The 12,934-nt window shown below is 42.3% G+C and overlaps 1 protein-coding gene across 7 annotated transcripts in view; it reads left to right on the top strand.

The window, feature by feature from the left end:
- taf1 (TAF1 RNA polymerase II, TATA box binding protein (TBP)-associated factor) overlaps window positions 1-12,934 on the top strand; it is a 153,306-nt gene that overhangs the window by 45,660 nt on the left and 94,712 nt on the right. For all 7 annotated transcript variants that reach the window (XM_041195085.1, XM_041195088.1, XM_041195087.1 and 4 more), the window contains 2 exons: window positions 516-643; window positions 8,915-9,022. In XM_041195085.1, coding sequence (XP_041051019.1) covers window positions 516-643; window positions 8,915-9,022 — 236 coding nt within the window. The remainder of the gene's footprint in view (window positions 1-515; window positions 644-8,914; window positions 9,023-12,934) is intronic.

Raw genomic sequence — 12,934 nt, 5'->3', positions numbered from 1 at the left:
GATCGATGTATATGACTGAATCTCAGGTGGACGGAAAAGATCCCATTGCACTATTTGGAAGAGCGCTAATGGTGTTGTCCGAGCAATGGTCCCTTAGCGAACATTACTATGACGGTTTAATTGGTAATTATCTCAGAGCTGTTTGGAACCTTACTACGTACAAATTGACTGCCTTATATCCCTGAACTACAACAGTGACTGCAGTTCAAACATAATTCATTGGTTGTAAAGTACTTTAGGACATCCTGAGGCCCATTTAAGTGCAAGCTTGTTCTTTCTGTATTAGAGAAATAGCATGTAAAAGCATAGGTTATGTAACAGTTCAACTTGTTTGATTTAAGAACTGTATTTGTCTTTGAATAATAATGGTAATAGTTTTCTGTTTTATGCAAAGCCAGGAATCTGCAGTGAACAGCACAATATGTTCAGTTTCATATTATTTAGCATTGTTAACTCAGATTGGCATTGAAGTGTACTATTAGCTGAACATTTGTACCTGCTATGCTTTATTCCAGAAATTCCTGATGAGAAAGAGGAGATGACATCTAACTCTCCTTCCAAGGAGAATAAAAAAGAATCATCAGCTCGCAAGAGTCGCATCCTGTTGGGAAAAACTGGTGTCATCAAAGATGAGCCACAACAGGTCAGTAGGATGGAGATAAAGTTTCTTTACAGATGAGGGAGAATGTATTGAAGTAATAATTTCTGTTGATAACTGTTTAAAGTCTGTTCATATGTGACACTATCTGTTTGCAATGTCAGGCTGAGAGGCCACAGTAAAACTCAAATTTAGGGATCATTGTATCAGTATTGTAGATCCTTTCATGGCTTCACCTATAAATGCAAAAGGCCACCTAATACTCATTTATTAGATGATGCAAAGACTTTCTGTAACTGCAGTAGCTAGTCATTTGTTCAGGATTGTGCAATGAGGCTATACCATTGCAACCTCTATCTTCATTTTGATCGTGGCTTACTTGTCTGGCATTGGGCAGCCATCTGGTAGTTACCTCTAAAGGAGGCGAGTTCAACCAGGTGGTCTTGCACTGTACTAAATACATTTCTTTCTCTTATCTCCACTCTTCCATCTCCCTGAAGAGCATAAGAAATAGGAGCAGAATAGGCCATTTGTCACTTGAGCCTTCACTGCCATTCAATAAAATCATGGCTGATCTTCTGCTTCAGCTATGTATTCCCTTATTGTCCATATCTCTCTTGATTCCTTATTATCTAAAAATCTAGTGAATTCTATCCTGAATACATTCAACAATTGAGTATCCACAGGTCTCTGAGGTAGATTGCCAAAGATTCACAATCCTGTCAGCTACGACTCAGTTGGTAGTACTTGCCTTTGACTCAGAAGGTCGTGGGTTCACGTTCCACTCCAGGACTGAGGGAGTGTTGCACTATCAGTGGTGCTGTCTTTTGGATGAAAAGTTAAACTGGGGCCCTATCTGCTTCCTTGGTGGGCATCATGGCAATATTTCAAAGAGGAGGAGGGGAGTTATTCTGAAAAGAAGGGGAGAAAGTTGTTTATTCCTCAATCAGCATCAGAAAAACTGAATATCAAGTCATTATTGCATTGCTGTTTGTAGGAGCTTGCCATGAGAAAATTGACTGCCGTGTTTCCTATGTCACAACAGTGCCTACTCTTTACAGCCATTGAAAATTTTTTTTAAAGTGCTTTGGGACAACCTGTGGTTGTGAAAAGCAATATATAAATGCCAGCCTCTTTTCTAAGTAATTTTTCCTCAACTCAGACCTCAGTGGCCAACTACTGTGACCCTAGCTCTAGATTCCCTAGCCAGATGAAACATCGTCCCAGCATCTACCCTGTCAAGCTACTTAAGAATTCTCTATGTTTCAATATAGGGAATATAGGTTCACTCCACTCAATCTCTCCACATAGGACAATTCCCTCATATCGGGAATCAGCCTGAGGAATCTTTGTTGCATTCTTTGTACAGCATATCTATCCTTCCTAGGTAAGGAGACCAAAACAGTGCACAATACTCTGGGCATGGTTTCACCAAGATCCTATACAATTACAGTAACACTTCTTTACTGTTGTACTCCAATCCCTTTGTAATAAAGGCTGCATGTACAAAGACACTTAGGTCCTTCTGAATACTAATATTACCCAATTTTTCACCATTTAAAAAATATCTTGTTTTTCTCTTTGTCCTGTAAAGATTAATAATTTCACATTTCACCTCATTATATTAAACCTACCACATGTCCACTAATTTAACCTGTCTAAATCCTATTGCAGCCTCTTTTTGTCTTTTCTTCACAGCTTGCTTTCTCACTAACATTGCGAACTTAGGTGCATTATAATTGGCCCCCTCATCTAAGTCATTGCTATAGGTTGCAAATAGCTGAAGCCTAAGTACAAGTACCCCACTAACTCCAGTCTGCTAACCTGGAAATGCCCCATTTATTCCTACCCATTGTTTTCTGTCCATTAAGCAGACCTCAATCCATGCCATTATATTACCCCCAGCCTCATGAGCACTAATTTTGTGTAATAGGTGCTTTTCTAACACCTTATCAGATGCTTTTCGAAAATCCAAATACATTACATTCAATGGTCGGACACTACAGAGACAGTAGATTACTACATGCAATAGACAGGGCTAAGCGATCCCATCACCAGTGGATCAGATCAAAGCTCTGCAGTCCTGCTACATCATGAACATCATGAATGATGGTGAACGATTAAATAATTAACCAGTGGAGAAGGCTGCACAAATATCCTCATCCTTGATGACAGGGGAGCCTACCACATAGTGCAAAAGACAAGGCATTTGCAACCATCTTCAGCCAGAAGTGCTGAGTGGATGATCCATCTTGGCCCTCTCCTGAGGCCCCCTGCATCACAGATGCCAGCCTTCAACCAATTTGTTTTGTTTTTATTCATTTATGAGATGTGGGTGTCACTGGCTAGGCCAGCATTTATTGCCCATCCCTAATTGCCCTTGGGAAGGTGGTGGTGAGCTGCCTCCTTGAACCACTGCAGTCCATGTGGTATAGGTACACCCACAGTGCTGTTAGGGAATTCCAGGATTTTGAGCCAGCGACAGTGAAAGAACGGCGATATATTTTCAAGTCAGCATGGTGAATGGTTTGGAGGGAAACTTCCAGGTGGTGGCGTTCTCATGTATCTGCTGCCCTTATCCTTCTAGATGGTAGTGGTTGTGGGCTTGGAAGGTGCTGTCTAAAGAAGCTTGTTGAATTCCTGCAGTGCATCTTGTAGATGATACACACTGCTGCCACTGTGCGTTAGTGGTGGACGGAGTGAATGTTTGTGGATGAAGTGCCAATCAAACGGGCTTCTTTGTCCTACATGGTGTCAAATTTCTTGAGTGTTGTTGGAGTTGCACTCCTCTAGGCAAGTGGAGAGTATTTCATCACACTCCTGACTTGTGCCTTGTAGATGGTGGACAGCATTTGAAGAGTCAGGAGGAGAGTTACTTGCTGCAGGGTTTCTAGCATCTGACCTGATCTTGTAGCCACAGTATTTATATGGCTACTCTAGTTCGGTTTCTGGTTAATGGAAACCTCCAGGATGTGGGGGTTGGTAGTTGGAGATTCAGCGATGATAATGCCATTGAATGTCAAAGGGTGATGCTTAGATTCTCTGTGGTTGGAGATGGTCATTGCCTGACACTTGTGTGGTCCAAATGTTACTTGCCACTTGTCAGCCCAAACTTGGATGTTTTCCAGGTCATGCTGCGTTTAGACATGGACTGCTTTAGTACCTGAGGAGCCGAGAATGGTGCTGAACATTATGCAATCATCATCGAAAGTCCCCACTTCTAACCTTATAAAGGGAGGTCATTGATGAAGCTGCTGAAGATGGTTGTGTCGAGGACACTACCCTGAGGAACTCCTGCAGCGATATCCTGGAACTGACATGATTGACCTTCAATAACTTACTTTGTGCTAGGTACAAGTCAAACCAGCAGCAAGTTTTCCCATGACTCCAGTTTTGCTAGGGTGACACTTGGTCAAATGCTGCCTTGATGTCAAGGGTAGTCACTTTTGCCTCTGGAGTTCAGCTCTTTTGCCCATGTTTGAACCAAGGATGTAATGAGGTCAGGAGCTCAGTGGCCCTGGCAGAACCCAAACTGAGCGTTAGTGAGCAAGTTAATGTGAGGCAACTGTGACTTGATTAGCACTGTTGATGACCCCTTCCATCACTTTACTGATGATTGACGGTAGACTGATGGGACATTAATTGGCTGTATTGGGTTTGTCCTGCATTTTGTCTACAGGACATACCTGGGCAATTTTCCACATTGTCGGGTAGGTGCCAGTGTTGTAGTTGTACTGGAATAGCTTGGCTAAAGACACAGCAAGTTCTGGAGCACAAGTCTTCAATGCTATTGCCAGAATATTGTCAAGGCCCTAGCCTTTGCAGCACTCAGTGCCTTCAGCCTTTCTTGATATCACGTGGAGTGAATCGAATTGGTTGAAGGCTGGCATCTGTGATGCTGGGGACCTCCGGAGAAGGCTAAGGTGGATTATCTACTCGGCACTTCAGACTGAAGATTGTTGCGAATGCTTCAGCCTTATCTTTTGCACTGATGTGCTGGGCTTCCCCATCATTGAGGATGGGGATGTTTGTGGAGTCTCCTTCTCCAGTGAGTTGTTTAATTGTCTAGCACCATTCATGACTAGATGTGGCCGGACTGCAGAACTCAGATCTGATCCATTGGTTGTGAGATCACTTAGTTCTGTCTATTGCTTGCTGCTTATTTTGTTTGGCATGCAAGTGGTCCTGTGTTGTAGCTTCACCGGGTTGGCACCTCATTTTTAGGTATGCTTGGTCCTGCTCCTGGCATGCCCTCCTGCACTCTTCATTGAACCAGGGTTGATCCCCTGGTTTGGTGGTGATGGTAGAGTTGGGGGTGAGGGTGGGAATTTGCCAGTCCATGAGGCAACAGATTGTGGTTGAGTACACTTTTGCTGCTGTTGGTGGCTCACACGCTTCATGGTTGCCTAGCCTTGAGTTGCTGAATCTGTTTGAAATGTATCCCACTTAGCATGATGGTAGTGTCACACAACATGGAGGGTATCCTCAATGTGAAGATGACACTCAGACTCCGCAAGGTCTGTGTGGTGATCACCCCCTACGGTACTGTCATGGACAGATGTGTACGCGGCAGGCAGCTTGATGAGGATGTGTCCTTGGTCCAACAATCTTCAGCTGTTTCATCACTGACCTTTCTTCCATTTTAATGTCAGAAATTGGGATGTTCGCTCTTGACCGCGCAGTGTTCAATACCATTTGTGACTTGTTAGATACTGATGCAGTCTGTGGCAGTATGCAGCAAGACCTGGGCAACATTCAGGCTTGGGCTGATACGTAGGAAGTAACATTTGCGCCACACAAATGCCAGGCATGACCATCACCAACAAGGGAAAACCTAGCCATCTTTCCATGATATTTAACAGCATTACAATTGCTGTATCCCCCACCTTGGGTGGGGTTGGGGAGAGGGGTGGAGGGCACCATTGACCAGAAACTTAACTGGATTAACCACATAAATACTGTACCTACAAGATTAGGCCAGAGACTAGGAGTTCTGCGTGGATAACTCGCTCTTGATTCCTGAAGCTTGTCCACCATCTACAAGGCACAAGTCAGGAGCATGATGGAATACTTGCCTGGATGAGTGCGGCTCCAACATTCAAGAAGCTCGACACAATTTAGGACAAAGCACCTCGCTTGATTGGTACCTCATTCAGTATTTGAAACGTTCACTTCTTCCAGCAGTGACGAACATTGACAGCAGTGTATACTGTATACAAGATGCACTGCTGCAATTCACCAAAGCTCTTTTGACAGCACCTCCCAAACCCACAACCTCTAACACCTGAAAGGACAAAGGCAGCAGATGTGTGGGAACACCACTACTTGCAAGTTTTTCTCCAAGCCACACACCATCCTGACTTGCAGCTATATTACTGTTCTTTCACTGTCACTGGGTTAAAATCCTGGAACTCCCTTCCTAACTGCACTGAGTGTATCTACACCAGTAATTCAAGAAGGCAGCTCACAGCCACCTTCTCGAGGGCAGTTAGGGATGAATAGCAACCTTGCCAGTTGATGTTCACATCTGAAGAAAGAATAAAAAAATTACATTCACTGGTTTCCCCCTCATCCCAACCTTTTAGTTACAACCTGAAAAAACTGTTAACATATTTGTCAAACATGATTTCCCTTTCATAACTCCATGTTGACTCGGTGCAATAATGTTATGATTTTTAGTGCCCTGGTATCATGACACTAATAATATTTCTCCACCATTAAGAATATTTTCCCCACCACAGATGTAATGCTAAATGGTCTATTGTTCCCTGTTTCCCTCCTTTCTTGAAATACAAGGTTGGGTCTCTTCCTTGTCTCTTGCTTTTTACATATCTGCAAGGAACTTTTAGGATATGTTTTTATGTCTCCAGCTGGTTTGCCCTCATACTATTTTGCTTTCTTTGTTATCCTTTGCTGAGTTTTAAAATCCTCCCAATCCTTAACCTTGCCCCTCTTAGTAACATCATAAGCCTCTTTTATTCTAAAATGATCTTCAACTTCTCTTGTTAGCTATTATTGAACTAGCTTCCGTGTGGCATTTCTATACCTGAAGGGAATGTAGATTTATTGCAAGTAATGAATTAATTCTATAAACGTTTGACATTGTCTACCTGCTGGCATATCTTTTAATCTAGTTTCCACATATATCTGAGCCAGCTTGCTCTTCACACCAATGTAGTTTGTTCAGATTTAAGACCCTAGTTTCTGACTTAACTAAATCACTTTCAAAGCCAACATTAAATTCTATCACTCATCCCAGAGGCTCCTTTATCACAAGGTTATTAATTCACCCCGTTTCATTGGTCAATACTAGAATTAAAATAGCCTTTGCTGCTCTCAATGCAGTCTCCTCTACATTGGAGAGACCAAACGCAGACTGGGTAACCGCTTTGCGGAACACCTTCGGTCTGTCCGCAAGCATGACCCAGACCTCCCTGTCGCTTGCCATTTCAACACACCACCCTGCTCTCATGCCCATATGTCCGTCCTTGGCCTGCTGCAATGTTCCAGTGAAGCTCAACGCAAACTGGAGGAACAATACCTCATCTTCCGACTAGGCACTTTGCAGCCGACCGGACTTAATATTGAGTTCAACAATTTCAGATGATGAACTCTCTCCTCCTTCCCCACCCCTTTTCCGATCCCAATTTTTCCAATAATTTATTATTTATTTACACTATATTTTTTTCTTTTCTCTCCTATTTTAAAATTTATTTTGATCTATTGTTTAATCTCCACCTTTTAGCCCATTTCGATCCCTTTCCCCCCACCCCACCCGCACTAGGGCCATCTGCCACTAGCTTGCTTCCCTTAATGTCGCCATTAGCACATCCTTTAGATAATATCACCAGCGTAAACACCCCTTTGTCCTTTTGTCTATGACATCTTTGGCAATCTCTTCTTTGCCTCCACCTATCACTGGCCCCCTATCGAGCTCTCCTGTCCCACCCACTTCTACCAGCTTATATTTCATCTAATTTCTATATGCCTTAGTTCTGATGAAGGGTCATATTGACTCAAAATGTCAACTGTATCCCTCTCCGCAGATGCTGTCAGACTTGAGTTTTTCCAGGTATTTTTGTTTTTGTTCTAGAGTTCCAGCATCCGCAGTATTTTGCTTTTATCTTAGCCTTATCCCTAGTTGGCTTTTTGGCGCACTGATTTTTAAAACCATTGTGGATGCATTCCATTAACTCATCTTCCACGCTATTACTTCAAATCTTGTTTTCCTACTTCTATATGAAGGTTAAAGTCCCCCATGATTGCTTTGTTACTCTTGTTATGTGCACCTCTAATTTCCTGATTTATGCACTTCCTTGATACTGAGACTACTATTATGAGGTGTATAACCTACTCCCACCATCGTTTTCTGTCCCTTGTTTCCTAACTCCACCCAAACTGATTTCATATCTTGATTTTTCCAAGCTAAGATCCTTTCTCCCTACTATCTTTATCCCATCCTTTGTTATCAGGGCAATCCCTCCTCCTTTTCCATTTTACAATTCTTGGTGAGAAGAGTGCCTGTTTTATGCAGAGTGGGAAACTGTAAGCCTCCACATAAATGGACAGACTATGAAATATGGTCATTAATTTTTGCTCTTATTTCTGCTGGGTGTGGTGCATCTGACTTATTGCCCTGTGTTGTCCCTTTAAAATGGCTGCACATGCATGCATCATAAAGGGAACGTTGGTTGTGCATGGTTACTTGTTCTTTGTGCCGGGCATTTGCAATTGCATGGCCCTGCACCAAAGAGGGAATGTTGATGTCCCTCTCTTGCCCATTATGAAGAGAAATATTGAAGCAAAACGGTGTGAATGCTGGAAATCTGAAATAAAAATAGAAAATACTGGAAATAGTCAGCAAGTCAGGCAGCATCCATGGGGAGAGAAGCAGAATTAATGTTTCTTGTTGATGAGCTGAATTTTGACAAAAGGTCATTGACTTGAAATGGTAACTTCTCTATCCACAGTTGCTGCCTGACCCACTGAGTATTTACAGCATTATCTATTTATATTATTGAAGAGAAATATTGGTATTTGTTGTCAGGATTTCTAATCTAGTGACATGCACATGCAGGGAACTATGCTTGCCAATAGTGGTGAATTGCGCTTAACACATCTGTTAGTACACAGTAAACTAGGCATGTCTATAATTCGTATACATGTACCAAACCTTGTTTGTAATACATATTTGTACTCATGCACTTTCACCAATGCCAGATTATGCTATATGTCCCAGTGGTGCACTTGTTCCTTCTTTTCATAACCATCGTGGTTCTGGACCATAGTGCTCAGTGTCCTCTCTGTCTTTGATAGAACATGTCACAGCCGGAGGTAAAGGACCCCTGGAATCTTTCAAATGATGAATTTTACTACCCCAAACAGCAAGGACTGCGAGGGACATTTGGAGGCAATATTATCCAGGTGAGTAGAGCCAGGCACTTGTATTCTCCCCAGGTGTGGGTTTCATTTAGTCACGCTCCAATGTTGTACAGTCATTAAATTATATCTGTAGAACAGAAGGGGAGGAATATAATTTAGTGGCTTTACAACAAAGGTGGTTGAATAATAAATCAGGAACAGAAATCCTGTTTTTTTTTTTAACTGAGGTTATTTTTATCAGGTGGTCTTCCTACCACCTGCTTGAGATTGGGAACTGACTGAAGCTTGAACCTTCACCTTCTTAAATCTTTATGGCTCAGCTACTTAACTGCTTCAGAGGGGAGCACCAATTTTTTGCAAAAACAGAAAATGCTGGAAATACACAGCAAACTAGTTCTATCTCTCTTGTCTCTTCACAAATGCTGAGTTGTGTGCTGTTAATTAACAACATTTTAAATGTTTGCAAAGGCAAAATACTGTGGATGCTGGAAATCTGAAATAAAAGCAGAAAATGTTAGAAATACTAAACTGGTCTTAAAGAATCTGAGGAGAGGGAAACAGTTAACGTTTCAGATCTGTGACCTTTCATCAGAAGTTGATGTTCACCATGACCTTCCAACAGTCCTAACATAAAGTCACAGACCTGAAACGTTAACTTTGTTTCCCTCTTCACAGATGCTGCCAGACCCACTGAGTATTTTTAGCATTTTCTGTTTTATTTCCTATTTCCAGCATCTGTAGTATTTTTACTTTTCACTTTTGGGTATTTAATCCAGAATGACTTTGTATTACACCATATCTGACAGTGCACCAGAGCAGCTACAGAATTAGATTTTGTTTATAAAGGGGGATAGAAGATCAGCAAGGAGAACTTCGGAGAAATCAAGTTGAAAAGTGACAATAAGATAAAAGCAAAATACTGCGGACTCTGGAAATCTGAAACAAAAACAGAAATAGCTAGAAAAACTCAACAGGTCTGACAGCATCTGCGGAGAGGAACACAGTTAATGTTTCGAGCCCAAATGACTCTTCTTCATCACTATTCATCAAGAAGTGACAATATTTAGATAAGGCATTTTGTGGAAGTGTCAATAATGTAGGAGTAGAGGTGGCAGATATTGCAAAGGTCAAAGTGAACCACTTTAGCGATGGATAGAATATGAGATTTAGTGAGACAACAAGATTGCACATGTTTCTCTCTCCACAGGTGCTGCCAGACCTGCGAATTATTTTCAGCACTTCCTGATTTTATTTCAGATTTCCAGTATCACGAGAATTTTGCTTTTATTAACTAAGATTGCATGTGTGTTCATTAACCCTGAAAGAGTGACTGGCGAGGAAAATGGATTTTAGTTAGTGGCTAGAAAGCAGAGTCTATGGCAGAAACTGAAAATGATAGCTTTGGTCCTCCCAAATTCATCTGTAGAAGATTTTGACTCATTTGTGATTTTAATGTCAGAGATAGACAGTCTGACAGCACAAAGGTGGTTATGGGATGGAGGGCTATGTTAGATGTTGTCAAAGAAGCTACTTTTGAAAACAAGGTGGTTGCACAGAGCTGGATATCAGAATTCAGGAGGATGCCATAGTCTACTGTTCTTAATGCTGAGAAAGGGTTGAGGTGGACAGGATCAGTATTGTATTGCACCTGCAGACACACCGTCTGTTATTTATGCCTTTGGTCTTGGTGCTAGAAACAGGGCTTTAAGTTTTGGGAGTGATGGGCATGGTATTGGAAAGCAATGACCTATTCAGGAATGTTACAGAAAAAAAATTAAAGATAGAATAATAGTTTGGCACAATGGGTGGGTAAAGGTGGATTTTTTAAAGTAATGTTCATGGTATTTTAAAAAGGGCAGTGCCTGAGGTAAAATAGATATTAATGTTGTCAAACATGGAGACATGCTTGCCAACATGTTTTGTAAGAAGATCCTGCAACTGCAAAATGTGAGAGTTTGTGGAGAGCCTTATGATCCCAGACAACCACATCCACAGCAAATGTTTGCATCTTCAGCTCAGAGTTGTTGAACTGGAGTCTGAGGTGTTGCAGGGCTTCTGGGAGGGGGACGGTTACCCTGACAATTTACTCTGGGAGGCATTCACACCTCTTAGGTTAGCAAGTGATACAGGCCTAGTTATTAGCTATGGGCAGGAGGATGTGAGTGAGAGTCTGGCAGGTCGGGGAACTCCAGGTGCAGTGCTGAGGAGACTTGGCCATGAGCTTATCCAACATCTAAGCAAGAGGGCTTTTGTTGTCTTTGTGGATGAGAACAAAGTTTGCAGGGTGGATGAGCAAACTGCCTATGGCATTGGTACAGGAGGCCCTTCAAATTGGTAGAGTGAAAAAGAATATGATATTGTTAGGGGACACTATATTCTGAGGGTTAGTTACTGTTAACTGCAACCTTGACCAGGAGTTCTGACAGTTGCGTTGACTACTTGATGTTCGTATTTAAAACATCTTCTTGCTGCTGGGGAAGAAAGCTGTGGGAGGATCCAATTGTCATGGCACATGTAAGAACTATTGGTATAAATAGAACAAGAACTCTGGTTCTGCTGAGGGAGTTTGAAGAGCTAAAGTCCAAATTAAAAAGCAGAAGTCCAAAAGTAATAATCTCTGGGTCACTTTTTCAGCCATGTGCATTGGCTCAAACACAGAGTTGAATCCCCGACTCAAAGAATGGTGTGGGAGATGGGGGTTTTGATTCAGGAGCACTGACACCTTAACTGAGGAAACAGGGAGCTATCCAATGGGACAGGCTCCACTTAAATCAGGTTGCGATCACTATTCTGGCAAATTGAATAACTAGGGCTGTAGATAGGCCTTTAAACCAAAAGCAAACCAAGTCGCTAGCAACCAAAACCTCAATGCTCCGAGCTGCCAGAAACGAGTAGCATAATGCTTGGTACTGTCCCAATCAAAGCTGGTTGCAACTCTGCAACAGCATATAATCTGCTTTTGAATCTAGGAATACTAGAGGGACGTATGAAGGAATTAAGAAAACAATGAGCCCAGCAGTAACCAGTTCAGCTCCTTTGAAGACAAAGGCAAGTAATCAGCATTGAACCTAGCAAGCAGATGGGTGGAGCATTACCTTGAACTTTACACAGCTGAGAATGTTGTCACTGAAGAAGTTCTCAGTGCCATTCCAGACTTTTCTGTCATGGAGGAGCTGGACAGCAAGCCCACCAGAGTAGAGCTCAACAAAGCTATTGACTGGTAAAGGCCTGGGAAATGATGGCATTCCACCTGAGATCATCAAAAGTGGAAAATTGGCACTCCTGCAACATCTCTGAACCCTTGTTTCTTTGTTGGAAGGAAAGACCTGTGCCTCAAGACATGTGTGAATCAAAGATGGTTACCTTTTCCAAAAACAAGGGAGATTGCAATGAATGCAGCAATTACTGCGGTATCTCCTTGCTAAGTATTGTGGGGAATGCCTTTGCTCGCGTTGCTCTGATCAGACTTTGGACCCTGACATCATGCATCACCCTAAGCCTAGTGCGGTTTCAGATCGACACAGGATATTATTTTTTCACTTTGGCAGTGACAGGAGAAGCATTGTGAACAATGCAGACCACTCTTCCTTCATAGACCTCATCAAGGTCTTTGACCTCGTTAGCAGAGGTGCACTCTTCAAATTGCTGCAGAAAATAGGCTACCCTTTTGGACTCTTGGGCATAATTTCTTCTTTCCACCGGAACATACACAGTTCTGTCACTTACACTGGAGCAGCAGGAGATGCTTTCAAGATCAGCAGCAGTGTAAAGCAGGGCTGTATCCTGATCAGCATTGAACCTAGCAAGCAGGGGGATGGAGCATTACCTTGAACTTTACACAACTGAGACATATTCTTCTCCGTGCTGCTTTGTATGCTTTTGGTGATTCAAATTAGGGTGTCCGCCAGCCTATCAGAGCTTGACAGTGAGCTTTTCAATTTGGCAAGACTGTGA

The sequence above is a fragment of the Carcharodon carcharias genome, chromosome 9, assembly GCF_017639515.1.
Source record: "Carcharodon carcharias isolate sCarCar2 chromosome 9, sCarCar2.pri, whole genome shotgun sequence".
Lineage (NCBI taxonomy): Eukaryota > Metazoa > Chordata > Chondrichthyes > Lamniformes > Lamnidae > Carcharodon > Carcharodon carcharias.
This window is presented reverse-complemented; position numbering and strand designations above follow the sequence as displayed.